Below are 19,491 nucleotides of genomic sequence, written 5' to 3'. Positions count from 1 at the left end.
TGAAGACGCCGCTCACAGGAGACTTAATTCAATGCCAGACCAAAGGCCGATTCCAACTTTGATCAAGCTTAACCTCTTTTGCAATAATTACTATTCCTGTCAGGGGCCAGAGAAGGTTGGAGGTTCAATGAGTCCAGGGACCCGTAACCGAGCGTGATCTGAAGGCTTTGTCTGAAGTTAGCTGAGAGTCGCGGCGTAATCTTCGGACAAAATGACACACAGAGGGAGAAGTTCGCCACGTCGCCGTGCTCGGATAGTCTGCAAAGAGCTAAGCAACTTTTACTACACTTCAATGGCAAGACATCACCTGTTAGTTTCACTGTAGTTACTTAATAGGTTTAACTTCTTAAATCAAAATCATATAAATTCCAATAATTCCTCCAAAACATAAACGATAGGTTTATAGTAATGCACTCGTAATACGTCATGGTTTCTATGGTAACTTCTTATTCACATGGATCTGCATGGTGATGGTGAATGACATCAGTCTAATCTAATCTAATCTAAACAGAATCGATACTAAACTTAAATAGACTTTAATGGGATGTAAAAAAAAGAAAAAAGATAATCATTGATTTCTGGTTTATTTACTGTATTTACACTGTTTGATAAGAGTCTAATCTTAAAGGATGTGGAAGAGCTGTTGACTCTTCAGGTTGGTCAGCTGTATGAGGGTAAAAAAACAGACTTGGATTACGCAAAACAGGTTCAGGAATCTGTGAAGAGCTGAAATTCAGCCTTTCGTTTGTTACTGCCCAGTAATTCCAGCAGGAGAAAGGTGTTTGAGGTCTGCTGTGTAGCATTTGTGGATGGAGTTAGTCCTGTCTCCACCCTGTGTGTGTTTGTGGTGTCTGCATGTTCTCCCCATGTTCCTCAGGGTTCTCCAGCTTCCTTCTCCAGTCCAAAAACATGCACTGTAGCCTGAATGACATCTTTAAATTTTTGTCCTTAGTACTGTATGTGAAGGTTGAGCCAATGGTGGATAAGCAGAACAAATGATGGATAGATGGATGGATGTATCGCCATTTCTGAACATTCAAGCAGTTTAAAGATCTGCGCTATACACTATTGTGAGGTGTATGGTACTGTATATGATAATGCTAAAATTGCTTTAGTCACCTTTACAAGGAATCAGATCGTGATTTATATCAACACATAATTGTGACTAACATCTTAATCGTCCTTTCTGTTGACTTTACCCTGCTTTCATAATTCAGAACTTCTCAAGAGGAACAGCTAATTATCAGTGACTGAGTTTTGAAGTAAATGACATTTCGAATTTCCTTTTAGGCTGAAAAAAAACAGTACGGAAATAACCTTTTGATTATTTTTTTTATTAAGTGATGACATGACGTATGATGGGATGTTCATTAATGAAACTGTTATCAAATGTCGGTAGTGTAATAGGAATAGAACACTATAGCATGTGCCATTATTGAAAATATCCCAATTGGAGTGTGATCAGTGACCGGGTTTATTATTACTTAATCATTCATTTCGACAAGTGCCGACAAATTTCGTTTCGACAAATTTCTCAATAACCGTGTCTTTTATTGTCCAACAAGCAGACACAAAGTCAAAAAGTTGTGACATTTGATATACAACAATATTAAACATTTCTTCAAAATATTTGCACGCTCTTTTCTGTTTTCTGTTTTAGGTATTCATTCTTTTCATGAAGAGGTCAAACCTGTAACCAGAGTTAAAACCGCTTATGAAATGAGTTTATCATTCATAATGAATGGAAATCCAGCTGTGGGGGGAAAAAAGAAGCAAGCAGGAGAACTTCTTTATGCTTGGAGAATCTTAAAAAGGTGCACACTGCCTCACTGTGGTTAGAAAAACTCTCTACAAGCTGAGAGATACACTGAAGCCAAGCTGTCACATAAAAAGCTACAGTATGATGCAGTTCGATATCCAAATACTGACATATCTAATATGTATTTCTAAATAAGTGCTATTGCTAACTGGGGTGTTTTTGTAATTACTCAGACAGGGAGTGTGCACGAGATAAACGGATATATAAAATATATATGGATAGAGAGAGGGGGGGGAATCAAACACCACGATGACTAACTTTCCTGTGCATTAGCATTTTACATGGTGTTGTGTCAATGTTACTGTGGTTACACATGGTACAGAGTGTGTAAACGCAGAGTTTGCTTCATTAGAGCTTTGCTGCGTTGTGGTTTTGTGATGTATCATGTGATGTGCTGTTTATCATGCATGTGTCTAGTAAACAAACAAAAAAACCTGCTAATGTAAAGTACTAGGTCTATGTCTCTATGATTCTGTATCCTATCATGTCCACGTATACCAGTGCATGGAAAAAAGCTTTCATCAATCTGTATCTGAAGCTGCACTACACTCAGATGACTGATGTCGGTTGTTCTACCACGGTATGTAAACAATGAGAACCTATCCCTTATATAGTGGCTCATAGAAGCAATCCTACAGCAGTTCTCCAAAATATTTATTCAAGTGTATTTTTAAAGATGGGCTCAATGGAAAATGATAAAGATCATCTGATGATGATCGACATGAACCATACAAAAAAAACAAAACAAAACAAAAAAAACATACAAACATTTAACACTGCATGCAAACCTCATGTACAACATGAATATGAAATGTGAATGAAATATAAATAAGGCAGGATGGTGTTAATTATTTGCCAATGACATGGCAGCTTATTCTAGGTCTGCGTCCTGGTTCGGTTCTGTGCTTATTTCCTATATTATGTTATACTACGCTTAGTTTACACTCTTGTTATAAAGCGAAGGGATGACATGTACAATTAACAATGGCGGTCAAAGCAGACTGCTCGGCAATGTAAAAATCCCTACGAAACAAGTAACCTGATACAACATCTGAAACAGGAAATAAAACTTGAGTGAGAAAGTCAGTGCTAGGAGCATCCAACCCTCTAGTTAAAACAAACTAGCTAACGTTCCATGACCGATATATAAACTAGAGAAATATAAACAGAGCCGAATAAAATGTTCCATGACTAATCCCTGAATGATTAACACCACTAAATATTACTAGCAAAGCTAATTATTGCTTAAAAGCTATGGTGCTCTATTGAACCTACACCTAATAAACTGCACTAGTACTGCTTAGGCTGCATTCTAAAAACTGAGCTAGAACTAGTGTCTGTTCTAGTATAAAAAAAAAAAAAACTACAGATTGTTCTCCCATGTTCGAAAAGGTGCAAGTGTGTGCTTGGAAGACACCACGGATACTATATAGATTGGTAGAATCTTGCATACATGCAAATTGAAAACACATACATGCATTTAATACGGTTCGATCTGCCCAGAGAACATGCTTGTATTCTTCTTATACCACAGTGCCTTAAGATAAGGACACATATATTTTCACAGTAAATCGATCAATTCATTCCCTTTCATTTCCAAGCATGTACTCCGGACAGCTGAGTCACTGGCTGTCTTAAAACGAAGGTTGAAGACCTACTTCTTCATGAAATACTTGAACTTGCACTTTCTACCCTGTTTGTTGTACGTGTATTTATCCATTCATTCATTCTACCGCTTTATCTGAACTTCAAATGCTGCAAACGTAAATGTAAATTTGAGCTATTAGTACCCAACTGTCAAATATTAAAACAAAAATCTGAGCTTACGCAACAGTTGGTAGCACTTTTTAAACCAGCATTTGGTTTAGTCTTGAATCTTGTGAACCTGCCGTCTTATATGTACATTCAAAATAATGTAAGGCACGTGATTGGGTATGGGGTTACATGATGGTGCAGCAGTCTGATCTTGAGATCAGGCTTCTGACTTTTCAGAGCTTCGATGATCTTCTAACAGTTTCCCTCAGGTTTTTCTCTACTGAATATGCAAATATGTGAATGCTATATAAGAGCGATGTCATAATGCATCAAGCTTTAGTTGTTTTAAACATATTAACAGCCCTGAATAAGCAATTAAGCAAAGCATGTAATGCTCATCCCCTGAAAAAGGAAACAGTATCAACAGCATCACTGTACCCAAAGAAAATATGCAATCTCATCAAGATCCACAGCGTAATCTGTGAGATGCATAGGTTCTTTATTATCATAGCGCTCGCCCTTGTAGCTTCTCCAATGGCCAGCTGGGAGGTAGATATCCCGTTCCTGCTTGCCAGGCTCCAGCACTGGTGCCACCATCAGGTCATCTCCTATAAGAAACTGCGAGTCGACCCTGTAGGCAGTCTCATCACTGGTGGCTATCCACCACAAAGGACGGATGATGGGATCACCGGTATTTAACACCTCCCCTGCCAGCTCCAGAACTCTGGGGGCCACTAATGTCTCATGAAGTCCTGTAAAGCGCCGGGCAATGGCTACCACCTCGTCATCATACTCCCAGGGTGGGATGGAGAACTGCATGGCAGGCATAAAAGCAGAAAGCTCTAGCCAACGTATGTACAGTTCGCGGTCAGGGAGTTTACCATTCCCGTAGGTTCGGTTGGCATATGCATTTCCCCCGATCATGTCAGGCAGGATAAACTGGTAGCCGAGGATGCTGATGGTGAGGACAGTGGGGATGATGGATTTGAGACCAAGCTCATAGCCCCAAACCGAATCACGATCGATGAGGCGGAAGAAGCAGGAGATATTCTGTGAGCCATAGCCCACACGCAGTTCTGCCCGTTCATTGAATGGCAGAGCCATTTCTGTGTACCGGCGCGTGAACGTGCTAGGATCGGGAAGATGGACATGTGTCCGGAAGCGCCAAGGCAGGTAGTTTGTTTCACCAGCATCCAACTTGAAGGAAGACACACCGTATTTAGAACGCAATGTTCGCAGATGGGATGTGAACCAGTTGCGAGCGTCTGGGTTGGTAAAATCCAGAATGCCGCCGATGCCATTCCACCATCGCACCAAAGCTGGTAGTTGCCCGGTGGTCTCCATCACGAAAAGACCTTTCTGGACGCACAGGTCAAAGTTGTAGGATTCATAGTTCACAAAGGGATGTGTCCATAATGACACCAGAAAGCCGTCAGATTTTAACTTTTGGAACATGCCAGACGCGTTGGGGAACTTTTCAGGATCAAATTCAAATTCACCATACCGGCTGGTGTACCGGTCGTCCAATTCTATATGACTACAATTAAAGCCGTGTTTACGTATGTTTTCAGCGTAGGTCAAAAGTTTCTCCTGGTTGATGTCAGTTTTGTATAAAGCCCAGGTGGACCATATAGGATATCGGAACGTTGCTTCTAAGGGTACCTTGTTGGGTTTAGGGAAGTACCTGCGGACCATGACCTTATGGATGGAGGTCACATCTGGGCCCACACACACGCGGTAGCTCAGCTCAGCATATGGTGGCATCCCAGGAAGAGGTTTATACGGGCTATCCTGATATCGTGCCTCAAAGTACAGTGACTTCTCGGTGTCATTCCAGCCCAAGTGAAAGGGCACTGAATCGTTGATCTTGATAGCAGTGGCATTAGATGAGAGCCAGTATCGTTCTAAAATGCCACCGAAGTCATTGCGGTTTGAATAAACATCACTGGTGACAAAGGGCTTGGGTGCCTGCTGACCCGAGATGGCAATGGGCCAGTGCTGGATAGCAGATTCAGAACCACCGTACCAATGAGAGCCATTGTAAGACATGGCGTGCATTACAGGTCGGTCGGACTCCAGCTCCTCCCATCTGACACGATAGCACATTACAGTCTCTTTGGGCTTTGGCACAGTCATTATAAAGAAATTCACTTTGCCAGCATAGGAGCGTGAGCAACGCAGAATCACATCCTCCTTAGAACAGGAGTCCAAATCAAGGGTTCCGGATCTGAAATTGATAAGCACCAATGTTAACTTAATTACTTCCTTCTTGTACCAGGCCTTAAGGCCAATGTATTTCATTTCCTTAACTTTCTATGTGCCACTGACGTTTGTCAATTTAATAAAACATATTGAGTATGCATGCTTTATCATTACCACCAACCTGAAAGCCATTTTGAACACAACCCCCCCAGCTTGGTTGCGGATTAGGAAGCCATCCTTATTAAGGTCCAATAACTCTGTCTTTAGGTGATCAGCTTTGCGGAGGGAGGCGATATAGTAACACCACGCTGTTACAGCAGCGAGAACCAGGACAAGCCCCAGAACTCCAGCACCCACTAGTGGACGAATCTCTTTATTTTTTTTTTTAAGGGGCACCCCTTCCATGATAGTGCCCCCAGCTCCTCCGGGTACTACTTGGTACATTGTGTTTTTTTCCTCTTTTCTTCACGAGAGTGAGGATCTACTGGAGGCTATGAATTTACTTGGAAACTAAACAACTAGAACAGCACTCTCATTATGCAACATGTTTGTTTCCCATTACATTTAAAGTTCCCAGCGCGATTACAGATTGCTTGAAGTAATATTGAGCAATTCTTTCTCTGCTCAGTTTTCTTCTTTGTTTCTGTCATTAACCTTTTTCAAATCTGTGAAAGAAAAGCAAAATATCTGTATTTAGTTTTGCAATAAGGTATATTATAAATATAGTGATATAGTAATTCAAAGACACTTTGTTATTGGATTTCTGTCTTCCATTGCATTAGAGATTTTAGCTATAATCCACCACACCACTTCCTTATCTAAGTTTAAGGGCAAGTCGAAGCACATAATGAAGCTTCCGCTCACAGCCGAGTTCTTTAAATGTGTAAGTTTGTGAAAGGTGAAAAGTGATTAGGGTACAACGTGAATAGCTCTTGGCAAATCTACTGTAGGTCCTCAGTGAACAGACCCTTTTATAAGACTTCGCCAATGTAAAAGAGAACAGCTCAGTCCTCTGTGCTCCTTTTAACAGCTGATTGATGACGGATTAATATTCGAGGTTTTTAAAAACCCAATTTGTAATTCCTGGCCAAGAATTTTAGTTTTTAAATCACTGTAATGGTTTTATTATTATATTCATAATAAATTGGTGTTAACGTAAAACAGCGTACGGCACTTTAAAGTAGACCTCACTTTTTTTTTTCTTTGTATTTCACAAATGGGCTTCTTGCACAAACATGTAAAACAAAAGTGGCACTTCTGCTTCCAGGATCATCATGGTGTTTGCAGAAGCTACTGACAATACATGTAAAAACACTGGAAAACTCATTTTAAGTAAGCCTTTATGTATGCTTCGTTATAAATTATACACATACTACAGTAAAGATAAGATTCTCACAAATACACCATTTCCTGCATTCAGGTAGCTATAAAGATAGTGGCTTTTCCAAGCAAGTACAGTATGTGCACACACTTTGTGCATACAACGAAATATAATTCTCACAACAACACACTCAGAAAAACATTACACTATATTGATGACCTAAAAATGACCTAAATTGATTTAAAATCACCTGTTGAACATCTAACCAACTGCATCACGGTGTGGTATAGCAGCATTACTATGAGGGACTGCAAACTTGCAGAGAGTAGTGAGGACTGCTGAGAAGATCATCAGGACTCCACTACCCTCTCTGCAGACCATTTACCACCCCAGAGTCCACAGGAGCGCTGCCTCCATTCTTAATCACCCCACCCATCCCCAACATGCCGGGCAGGAAAAATCACCACTGACCCTTGGCACCCTGGACACAACCTCTTTCAATTCCTCCCTTCTGGCAGGCACTACAGAACTTTGCTTACTAAACCTGCCAGACACAGGACAGTTTCCCTCCCCAGGCAATCACCCTGATCAACAACTCACCATAATTATATTCACCGCTTCATATCTATAAGTTCTGCATTATCAGGACTGTCAGTCGTCAAATCATCTGTATATATTACACACACTACAGCTGCTGGATATTGTACAAAAAAGCATAATATTGCACAATATTGTTATTTGCACTCACACTTTATGTGCATAACTGATAAGTCATATTCTATATTCATATTTAATATTTAATACTCATTCTGTCTATATTGTATCTTGTCGTCTGCATTGTCTTGTATAGTTGGTATAGTATATAGTGTTATTTATGTCTGTACTTTTGAGAGTCACAAACAGCTGGAACCAAATTCCTTGTGTGTGTCAACACGCTTGGCCAATAAACCTGATTCTCATTCTGATTTTGATGGACTGTTCACACTCATACCCTCATGAAGAGGGTACAGGAGTGTGAAACGCAGGACCTCCAGACTAAAGGACTCCTTCCTTTCCTCAGCAATTAGACTCTTGAACAGGTAGCCATTAGTCATAGACTAGTTTCATCTATCTCGTAGAACTAAGTTTCTCCCCTTCATTTTGCACATTTGTTAATGTTACTGATGCTATTACCATCTACAGTGGTATTAAATTTTTGCACATATTACAGTAACACACACACACACACACACACACACACACACAATGTCAACACTGTACACTTGTACATACAGATAACAATCTGCTGCATCATTTATTATTTACTTTTTTTTTCTTTCTATTTATGTGAGTGTTTGATTTTTTTGTACATAATTTTTTTGGCGGGCATTCACTGTGGACAGCAAAGAAAGAATTTCATTGTACCGGGAATCTCGTTTCCTTTCTGTGCATATGGCAAATGCTTTAAATCATAAATCTTAAAATCTAAACCGTTAGTAATAAATATCTGTACTGCTTATCTTACATAGGGTCACTGGGAGACTGGAGGCTACACCAGGGGACTCAAGGTGGGGGACCCCAGGGGAGGGGACTCACTGGAAAGGGTGCCAACCCATCACAGGGTATAATCACACACACACACACACACACACACACACCAACAACAAAGCATGTATTTTGGCAGCCAAATGACCTTATTTTCCTGTTTGGTGCATGCTTACATAGTTGAATCAAACTGTAATGCATAAGGCAATATTTAAAAACAATATTTCCCAGAAGTCCATGGAAATCTGTCCAAACGTGTTTCTGTTTACAGCACAGCACAGTGCTACTGGGCAAAAGCTGGATGCATACCTACATGTTGACAGCAGGACTAAAATAAGCCATAATGTTAAGCAGTGTGAATTAAGTTAGAAGCTGTGAGCTTTTTGCTGCAATGCCACTGCAGCCTGCTTCAGAAAACTCCATGAAGGAGAGTGAAAGGTGTTTCTGTAAACACCAGCCTTTCACACAGTCCATCATTAACCAGCTAATGTCCAATAAAGGACATTTTAACAGGACAGAGGACAACATAGAAGATATAAAAATAGAACATAGTATAGAATTCATGCAAAAAGCAGCCAGCAGTCCCTGGAATTTGAGCTCATAACCAGCTGATGTTTACAACACTGTGTCCTTCAGGACGTTTATAAACAGGGTGAAAGTACAGCAGGAGTTTAAAGTGTTACAACGTGCTACGTGCATACTGTATATTAAAACACAGCACGTGTCAATCAAAATTAGTATTCTTAATTATAACTACATACCAACTCGAATGCAACCAACTTCTTGCTCTGACTTCATAGACGTCCAAACGCAGTTCATAGTGAGAGGATTAAAAAATAAACAAAACAAAAAAATAAAAACAGCAGGCGTTTTTTTTGGGGGGATGGGCGGTGCTTATCCAAGAGGCGGCGCGAGGAACCTTCAGTTCCCGAAAGCGCGCCCTCTATAGGACGCTTGGGAAATGTAGTTTTCAGAGAAAAACTCTGAACTCCTTTCGTTTTGTTTGTATTTGTCTGTTTAACAACTCTATCTATCTATCTATCTATCTATCTATCTATCTATCTATCTATCTATCTATCTTTTTTCTATCTATCTATCTATCTATCTATCTATCTATCTATCTATCTATCTATCTATCTATCTATCTATCTATCTATCTATCTGTCCATCTATCTTTTTTCTATCTATCTATCTATCTATCTATCTATCTATCTATCTATCTATCTATCTATCTATCTATCTATCTATCTATCTTTTTTCTATCTATCTATCTATCTATCTATCTATCTATCTATCTATCTATCTATCTATCTATCTATCTAACTATCTAACTATCTGTCCATCTATCTTTTTTCTATCTATCTATCTATCTATCTATCTATCTATCTATCTATCTATCTATCTATCTATCTATCTAAAATTCACATTATGATTTTTTATTTCTTACATTTGTGTATTTTTTTATAATCTCATCTTGTTGTCTCTGTGTACTGGAAACGTATGACACTAAAATATGTAGTCAGTAGAAGACGATGAAGAAGAAGAAGAAGAAGAAGAAGAAGAAGAAGAAGAAGAAGAAGAAGAAGAAGAAGAAGAAGAAGAAGAATCTATAATGATATAAAGATCTATCTATCTGCATTTGTACTTTATATGGGAGTAGTGATTTCAGGTCTTTTTTGTTGGCTGTGGTTTGGGAAGGTATCCAGCAGGAGGCAGAATAATCACTGCAACTGAGAGAGAGAGAGAGAGAGAGAGAGAGAGAGAGAGAGAGAGAGAGAGAGAGAGAGAGAGAGAGAGAGAGAGAGAGAGAATTGATAATGGATGCTTGTGATATCCACTCAGGTGTATTTAGAAATGTACAAGATGCAAATCACCTCTGTTCCACTCCTCCGTTCATATATTTTATTATTTCATTCAGTGCTGCACAAAACACTCCCAAACCAACAATAGTGCTGTGACAAACCATGGATCAAGTGTTTTCTTTTAACCTTTTTCCCCTATTTGGAATAGATCCTAAAAATAAAAAGTGGGCATGTATATATAATCAGTAAAAACAATGGTGCGTATCTACATCCTGTCTGTGGTTTATTCAGCAGCAGGAAATACGTGGGTACCAATAGGGAAAAGGAAATGAGAACTATTTGCTTAGCCAAGTTGGCACCTGATCTTCCAAAACAGTGTCTCAGTGTGGTTTCACTTGCTGTGCTCACATGAGACGCATAAAGCAGCTGTGGGTAAACTGCGGCCTGTTTAAGTCTAGCCAAGAAGGATGAAGCTTAATGTGTGGCCTGTGTACTGAAGGCCAACACTGATAAATAATTGATTATGCTTCACTATAATAAATTAATAATTTAATCAAGAAATAAAAAAAGCTTGTTCACACAGGACCTTGTATTATTGTATATTTAATTTTTTTTTTCATGGAAATCATGTCATATACACTTCTTTAAATGTTATCGAAAGCATAAATATGTGGAGAGTCAAATAAAATCATCATCAATTAGCTCTTTAAGCGCATAATTTTTCAGACATCCTCTCCATTTCATTTAAAATAAATCTTCCAGCACTTAACGAGTGACAATATTACTCCAGAAAGAACATTTCACTCCATATGGTTAATAAAATAAATTCATGTACAGTACATTATCTACCAAGACTTCCGCACAATGTCCCTCTGTATCTCACTGCAGTTTGTTCTTCAGGACAGCTTTGAGTCTTGTGTAGACCTTTCCAAAGTTCTGCAAATAAACAACAATGGCTTCTAATAGCAACTTTTCAGGTTCTTGAAAAAAATCACATATAGCGTGTATGATGTGTTTTATCATCAATTGTGGAACAAACCTGGATTGCATAGTACACTAATCCTAAATAACCCGCAATACAGCCACCCAGGAAGAGATCGAACGCAGCCGGTTTCACCCTATTGGGGGAAATTGACATGATTTTTCAGGAGGCTTTATTTTTCTCATGGAATCTCATCCATTTTTTTCTCAACTCTTCACACAAAACAAATGCTACAGTTTTACAGCCCACATCCTTTCCCCTTTGGTAAAGGAACTTCATTCATTCATTCATTCATTTTCTACCGCTTATCTGAACTTCTCGGGTCACAGGGAGCCTGTGCCTATCTCAGTCATCATCGGGCATCAAGGCAGGATACACCCTGGACGGAGTGCCAACCCATCACAGGGCACACACACACACACACTCATTCACTCACACACTCACACACTAAGGACAATTTTTCCAGAGATGCCAATCAACCTACCATGCATGTCTTTGGACCAGGGGAAACCCCCGAGGCACGGGGAGAACATGAAACTCACACACAAGGCGGAGGTGGGAATCGAACCCCCAACAGCGGAGGTGTGAGGCAAACATGCTAACCACTAAGCCACCGTGCCCCCCCCCCCTTCTCATGGAACTGATAAGTGAAAAAACATACACCAAACCAACCTGTACATCATCATTGGCTGCTTCATTTGATCGAAGAACGTGATGTCAGGATCCCTGACAAATATATATAAGGAATGAATTAATTCACATATTAATACACATAATACAATTTTCAGTATGTTTTAATAACATTTCCTGTATTTCGGTTGCCAACTTAGAGAACGGGTGAAAAAGTGGTAGCTAATGTTACATAACATACAGAGACCTCGATAGCTAGTTAAGTGTAATAATGAACACTGGTGATGTAACCGAATATGAAACCGTGATTCTGATTAAATAATAATGAATCAATTATGGAGAAGAAATTTTGCACACTGAAATAATTGTGTGATCACACCTTTGTGTGTGTGTGCCTACCTGTGGTCCTGACGGAAAGTGTGTCTGTAGACCTGTTGAAGGTGCCGTCTGAACTCCTGCTCCAGGCTGTCGATGAGAAGAGTCTGCTGCGGCTCTGTGTCCATCAGCTGAGTGGCCCGTGGCACTGAAGTCAACATGGTCATCAGAGAAGTTATACGACTGTCCAGGACTTCCTGCAACACACACACACACACACACACACACACACACACACACACACACACACACACACACACACACACACACACACACACACACACACACACACACACACACACACACACACACAACACGGGTATTATTCTAAGACCCCCTTATTCTTTCTCTGATTATATTTTGACCACAGCAAATTTTACATTTCCATTTATATATATTTGTATATTATACATTTACATGGAGTGTCTTCATTTATTGTTACTACAGAATCTATAACACATTACAATGAGAACAATAATACAACATAAGCCTTTGATGGATCCTTCAACAGCACTGTGCTATAAGAGATTATTAAAATGTGAAATTTCTTTTTAGACACTCAAGTTCTTCACACATGTTGCATTACATCTATGAATGGCCCCAAAACCTTGATAATAGACAGTGTAGTAAACATTTTTCTTTGCTAATAAAAAAAAAAAAAGTCATAATAACAATAATAAATAAATAAATAAATAAATAAATAAATAAATAAATAAATAAATAAATAAATAAATAAATAACAAAGTCATACCAAACTTCCCCTGAACACTGGCATTTCTTTTGGAGATCCCTTCATCATAAAATAAGAGTAAAACAATGAGTTTGTGTGTTTCAGCTACATGTTGACAGCATTTAAAGCGTAACAGCAAAGTTGTTGCTCACCTTGTCTGACAGATTATACATGTACCTCACCAAGGCCTCAGCAATGATGATTACATTCCGCTTCAGCTTTCTGACGTCCACCTGAGACCTACGTGTGAAAATAAGACAGCAAATAAACTTTGAGTAGTGGATTTAGCTCTTTTTTGGTCCCAAAGACAAAAAAATTGGAATTTGTATGTTGTTCCATCCGTATTGCTATTGTTCAACTTTCCTGCTGTGTCACATGCTCCCCATTTATCCTGATGTTTTGTTCTATACATACACCTGCTTTTTATATCTGTTTTTGTCAGTCAGTTGTCGTTCAGTTGTTTTGTGTATGTGTGGTTTGGTGTGATGCCTTTATGTTTATCCAGGTATCCATGTAGTCATGTTGTCTTGTCAGTTTTGTTTTAAGTTATTGTAACGAAGCAGTGCCTGGTTTTATCCTGCAGGTATGTCCAATATCTACTGTGGAGATCCATGTTCACTCCCTGCTTTAGGCAGAGTCTCCCTTCTGTTAAACTATTACACTTAAAGTACAATTACATTCAATTTTGATTGCTTGATGTTGATTGCTGTTTACATGGTGTCAAGGATGGAGCCCCGGCGCTCTGATCTGGGGTCTTGCAGATGAGACAGAGTGAACCCTGGGATGTGTCTCATTCCATAGCACTCATGCTCCCATGCTAGAGTAGACTCTTGCAGGTTGATCTTCTTGTGTATGGTTCCAAACCTTACCCATGAAAACCTGGACGAGATAACCTGCAAGGAATGGGGGATGCATGGATGTTGGTATGGATGAAAAAAATATATATTATAATAATGGTGGTCTAGGGATGGTTTGTACTAGATATGGTCTCACATCTTCTAGTTGCTGGATGAAGCTAAACTGAGGTGTCTCTGGTTTTGGGGGTCGAGATACATGAAGGAAGAGTTCGTCACCAGCACCAAGAGAGTCCAAACAAAGAACGAAGGCCACATTGTCATGCAGAAGACTGGATTCTGTATAAAGATGGGACATATTTTTATTTGTTGAGCAAACTGTTTGTTTATCCACCAGCCTCATGATGACAAGAAATATACAGATGTTGGAATTTGACCTAAGACTACTTATGATCAAGCAAGATCATCTCACAATGACAATTCTATTCAATTATCATTCAGTGAATGACCTGTGAACTTCCCACAATGGCTGAACTAAATATATTGAACATCATTATTACTGTATACCGAGTCACTAACCTGCATGATCCATGTTTTCAGACAGCCAGCGTTTGGTGCCGATGTAATTGTATTTCCCACCACCAGTAAGAAAGAAAAGGAGGTGAAACCTATAAACATGATCACAGAACAAGTGACAAGATAAATATCCATCAGGGTGCCAACCCATCACAGGTCACAATCAACAACTCACATTACCGAAAATGTAAAGATGCCAATTATCCTACGACACATGTCTTTGGACAACAGGAGAAAATTGGGGTACCTTAACGAACCTCCCCCAAAAGACGTATAGAGGTGGGTACTCAACCCCAAAACCTTAGGTGCACAGTAAACATGCTAAATAAAAAGATCTTAATTAGTATTCCCAATGTTAAATTACATCTTGTATCCTTCCCCAGACTAGCTGGAACTTACGGGGCCTTGTTGCGAGGATCACTGTAAAGCTGTTGAAAGAGTCGAGCCAGTTCTAGCAATATCGTGACACCACTGCCATTCGAATCTGCACCATATGACATCCACTGGGAAACATACAGGCAAAACATGCATGAATAAAATCATATATGGCAATTGTAGATTCCAAAATTTGTTCCATGATTGTGTATGTAATTATTTTTATCAGTAACCATGGCTTACTGGAGAAAGACCAAACGAGTCATAATGGGCGGTGATAACAATCGTGGGTGGGTCCTCTCCAACTCCAGGAAGCACACCCTTGGAATAAAGGAATTTCTCACTCTCACTCTGACAGATCATATATTTAGTCATATTTAACTGATGGTTTTCCTCGTTAAGGCAATCCATCAAGCTCACCTCTAATGTAATGATAGAGTTGTCAGTGATGGCCTTGATGGGGGAATTATTGTTCACCAATATTTGAAATGCAGTGGTTGTGACCATACTTCGGAGTACTAGAACAACAAAACAACACGACAATGGAGTCTGAAAAAGGATGCAAACTAGATCAGATTAATACATATATTTTTTAACTAGAGGTGATAATGGAAAAATGCAAGATCCAACACAGTCATCCGGGTCATTTTGCAATCTTTAGTGGAAGTACATCATTAAGACTGGAAATTCCACACACTTTCTAGCACGCATTTAGTTTCTTGGTTTTGACCCAATCAGGTATAGCTTTGCCAGCATGTTTAGGGTCAATATCCAATTGAAGAATTGACCGATTTCCCTGTCACTGATGGGCAAAGGCAACCCCATAACGTGATGCTACCACCCCCATGCTTCACCATCGGAAGTGTTGACGAGCAGCATGTGGTGTCCATCAAACATAGCCAAAAATTGGTGAGCCAGCCAGGATATGAAAAATACAAATGTATGTTGTTATGTATCTATTAATTAATAATGTTTTTAATGTTCAGTTGTCTTGATGTACTATTTTTCAAGATACACAACAGAATTATACGTAACTGTCGTTTTTTTGTTTTTTTTTTTACATTTTCTTATTACCTCTTATCAGGATGGAGGCAGACTTTGTGGCTGCTGCATGCTTCACTTCTTCATACATGTATAGAAGCTGCTCATCCTCAGGAACCACGTAAACAGGCATGAGCATCTCCATTGTCAAAGCCTCTGACTCCGTAACCATGAAACTCTGGAGATTAATTTTTAAACCAGTAGCTCAGGACATAATATACTAATATACTGAGATATATAAATTTAAAGGAATATAATAAAGGCTGATGTGGTTTAAAGCATCCTGAAGCAAAGCAAATCACTCAAGCTTTTATCTACAACAACAAATCCTGGAGTCTTATATGACAGTAATGCGTTTTTTACTCATTAATAAATATTCATCATCAGTTAACTAGCCCAGGATAAAATGGGAGGGTTACTGTATGTCAGGAAGGGCATCCGGTGTAAAACCTGTGCCAAAACTAATTTTCTAATTTTAATCTAATACAGATTCGCTGTGGCAACCCAGAACGGGCAGCAACCAAACGAAAAAATAAATAAAAAAATAAATAAATAAATACTATCTAGTTACATTTAATGTACAATCAATGCTTCTACTATTACATAGCAGCTATAAACATTTGTTCCAAATTTTTCTATCTCTGTTTAATTATAAATAACATGACAAAAAAAAAAAACTGTTACCAAGAAACTGGAAGTCCTTTTTTTTTTTTTTTTGCTTTTTTAAGGCACTAACGCTGGGGACTCATTCAATAAATATTTAATAAATATCTCCTTACAGAAAGCCTCACCATATCAATGAGTTTGTATTTGTTAAATAAAATCCCACTTTTTATTAGATAATATGGAGCATTGGCTATTATAGAAAATTATTCAGCATCTTCTGACCAATCAGATTTGAAAATGCAAGAATAATTTGAGAACTAGTGTTTAGCATAGAGTATAAAGAAGATATACAGTATATAAAAAACAGAGAAACAGAAAGTCCAAATAAAAAGTATTTAACCACTAATGATAAAATGAATAATTCATTAGTAACCACCTGGATGACATCTTCAGATATATTAGAGGTGTTCTGAGGTATCAGTATGAGCACTGCTGCAGCGTTCTGCCTTTTAGCCTGTAGAAAGCGATCTAAAGTAAAATCGGACAGCTTCATGATCACACAGCGGCGAGTCAAACTCGAATCATTTGGTGAACGTGCCTCCGCAACAACCATGGCACCGTGACAACCTACGAGACAAGGTTAAAGGTTACTAAAGGTTAATAGAACCTGTTAAAAAAATGAATCATTCTCTTGTCAAAATACTGTATATTTTGGAAAATATCCCAAACAGCTCAGTGTATTATTGTATAATTGCAGAAACGTTGTGAGAATTCAGACACATCAACTTATACAGAATGATAACGTTAACAATTAAACTAGTTAAGTTAACTAGTTGTGAGCTAATGTGGACATTCAAAGTTATGGCTCAGGGTAGAAAATGTTGAGAATATTGAGCTAATCCAAATGAGATGAGATGATAGTACCATGTTTTTCCTGTTGCAGTCTGTACTGCTGCATTCTGTAAGCTGTGAACTCGTATGACGATGCAGCAGGAAGAGCCGAAGCATGTAGCAATTGTGCAAAGACCAGCAACAAAGCCGTCATTCTCAAGCTTCGATAGGTCACACTTCTGCTACACGTTTCCTTCATCTTGTATACTGAGCAATTCTAAAATAAAACCATCAGTATAACTGCAAAACAAGATAAACCAAGCTATATAGATACAGTAGAAAGTGAAAGTACAAAATGCACTAGTTGACATGTTGAAGCTTAGTAGATATGTTACATCCATAAAGAATGAACTCTTCCCTAAATAAAATCTCACCTGAATCTGAGGAGATCTTCTGGAGGCTCTTCGTGTAGCATGTACAAAAGCGTTTGTCGAGGCCTGATGGTAAGCCAACCGCACCATCTGTTCCAGAGCGGATGAATCACGGCTAATCAGTCCTGATCACCAATCCCTAGCCTCTGTGTACACTAAGTGCTAGAATTACCAATTCCTGGCTTATCACTAGCACAGAACTTGATACCAAGTCATACCAAACCATTCACCCATCTCCAGAATCCATTTTATCCTGGAATACTTGTTTACCAAAATCAAAAATTTAAGTAATTGTTAATTTAGCAAAAGCTTTATTCCAAAAGAAGTACAAGTGTTAAAAGTGATATATCAAGAAGAGGACAATACAATTAGTCCTACTGTACCATACAAGATTTTAGTGCTAGAGAAGCAAAGTGCACAGAGTTAGAGGATTAACAGCTACAGTAGTGTTTGGAGAATATACAAGTTAGGGGTAGTTAGTAAAGTGTCCATGAAAGAAGTTGGTCTTTAGACAGGTTTGCTGTCTGGATTGAAGTTGGAAGTTTTAATGGACCTTCAGTCTGAAGCTTTCGGAAAACCACCTAATGCCTCACTAATTAGACACTACCAGAAGTCAGTCCTTAACCGTTCACAGGTTCTGGGAGGGAATATAAACCTCAAGGAGAGTTTTGATTAAGGGATGTGCAATTCTATAATTAATACACTTGTTATGATCTCTTTTACCACATAAATTCTAGAGATGTAACTGAATAGGAATACTCAGGATGAACAGATAATGTGCACTTTAATTTTTTAAAGAATCTTTTGTTAAAACTAACAGTAGGATGCATGATGCATTTACAACATCTTCGTAACTGCCTGATCAGGGTCACAGTGGTTTACATTAGGCTACTGGTTTGTTTACTCACTCGCTCACTCATGTTCTACCACTTATCTGAACATCTCGGGTCACGGGGAGCCTGTGCCTATCTCAGGCATCGAGGCAGGATACACCCTGGACGGAGTGCCAACCCATAACAGGGCACACACACTCTCTCATTCACTCACACACTCCAGGCAATTTTTCCAGAGATGCTAATCAACCTACCATGCATGTCTTTGGACCGGAGGAGGAAACCGGAGTACCCGGAGGAAACCCCCGAGGCACGGGGAGAACATGCAAACTCCACACACACAAGGCAGAGGCAGGAATCGAACCCCGACCCTGGAGGGGTGAGGCGAACGTGCTAACCACTAATCCGGGGGGGCTTAGAGGTTAGCACGTTCTCCTCACACCTCCAGGTTTGTTTACATTCTTAAAAATACTAGCTTTAATTTAGCTAGTTCTAGCTAACTTTAGCTTGAACTAATCTAGAAAATATCATGGGTGGGTACAAACTATATTAAAACCAACTCTTTTTATATTTTTAATAGAGAACAATGGGGAAGAACAATTTCCCCCACACAGTGTTTTTCATTGAGTTCTGGAGCATATGGTATGCTGTATTTGGTTTATATTTAAAAAAAAAAAAAAAAACTGATTTGGCCATGCCCACTGTGAATGCAGATCCGGTTCCAGATATTTACAGTACAAATACACAAACTTTTATTGTGTTACACCCCAACAAACACACAAAAAGACCGCAATTCTTAGTGCCAGATATTTTTATTGATATGCTACACTACAACATTGTTAAATATTGGTATTTAAACTGTTC

At 39.0% G+C, this 19,491-nt stretch overlaps 2 protein-coding genes across 2 annotated transcripts; both read right to left on the bottom strand.

The window, feature by feature from the left end:
* Positions 1–1,530: 1,530 nt before the first annotated feature.
* On the bottom strand, positions 1,531–9,534 carry myorg (myogenesis regulating glycosidase (putative)). The gene is made up of 3 exons (XM_027176195.2): positions 9,383–9,534; positions 5,958–6,441; positions 1,531–5,801 (listed from the first exon to the last, which is right to left on the bottom strand). Exons 2-3 carry the CDS (start codon positions 6,218–6,220, stop codon positions 4,004–4,006), a joined length of 2,061 nt encoding a protein of 686 aa, XP_027031996.1. The 5' UTR covers positions 6,221–6,441; positions 9,383–9,534; the 3' UTR covers positions 1,531–4,003.
* Positions 9,535–10,972: 1,438 nt separating this feature from the next.
* zgc:109965 (Nicalin-1-like) lies at positions 10,973–17,884 on the bottom strand. The gene is made up of 16 exons (XM_027176206.2): positions 17,798–17,884; positions 17,457–17,640; positions 16,969–17,159; positions 15,960–16,104; positions 15,306–15,403; positions 15,129–15,206; positions 14,910–15,013; positions 14,514–14,602; positions 14,134–14,273; positions 13,855–14,033; positions 13,293–13,380; positions 13,162–13,200; positions 12,435–12,607; positions 12,078–12,131; positions 11,463–11,541; positions 10,973–11,359 (listed from the first exon to the last, which is right to left on the bottom strand). The coding sequence occupies exons 1-16, from the start codon at positions 17,882–17,884 to the stop codon at positions 11,303–11,305; spliced, it is 1,785 nt and encodes a 594-aa protein (XP_027032007.2). The 3' UTR covers positions 10,973–11,302.
* Positions 17,885–19,491: the final 1,607 nt, after the last annotated feature.

Source organism: Tachysurus fulvidraco, chromosome 21 (genome assembly GCF_022655615.1).
Source record: "Tachysurus fulvidraco isolate hzauxx_2018 chromosome 21, HZAU_PFXX_2.0, whole genome shotgun sequence".
In the NCBI taxonomy this organism is placed as follows: domain Eukaryota; kingdom Metazoa; phylum Chordata; class Actinopteri; order Siluriformes; family Bagridae; genus Tachysurus; species Tachysurus fulvidraco.
The sequence above is the reverse complement of the archived record's forward strand: the minus strand, read 5'-3'. Positions and strand labels throughout refer to the sequence as shown.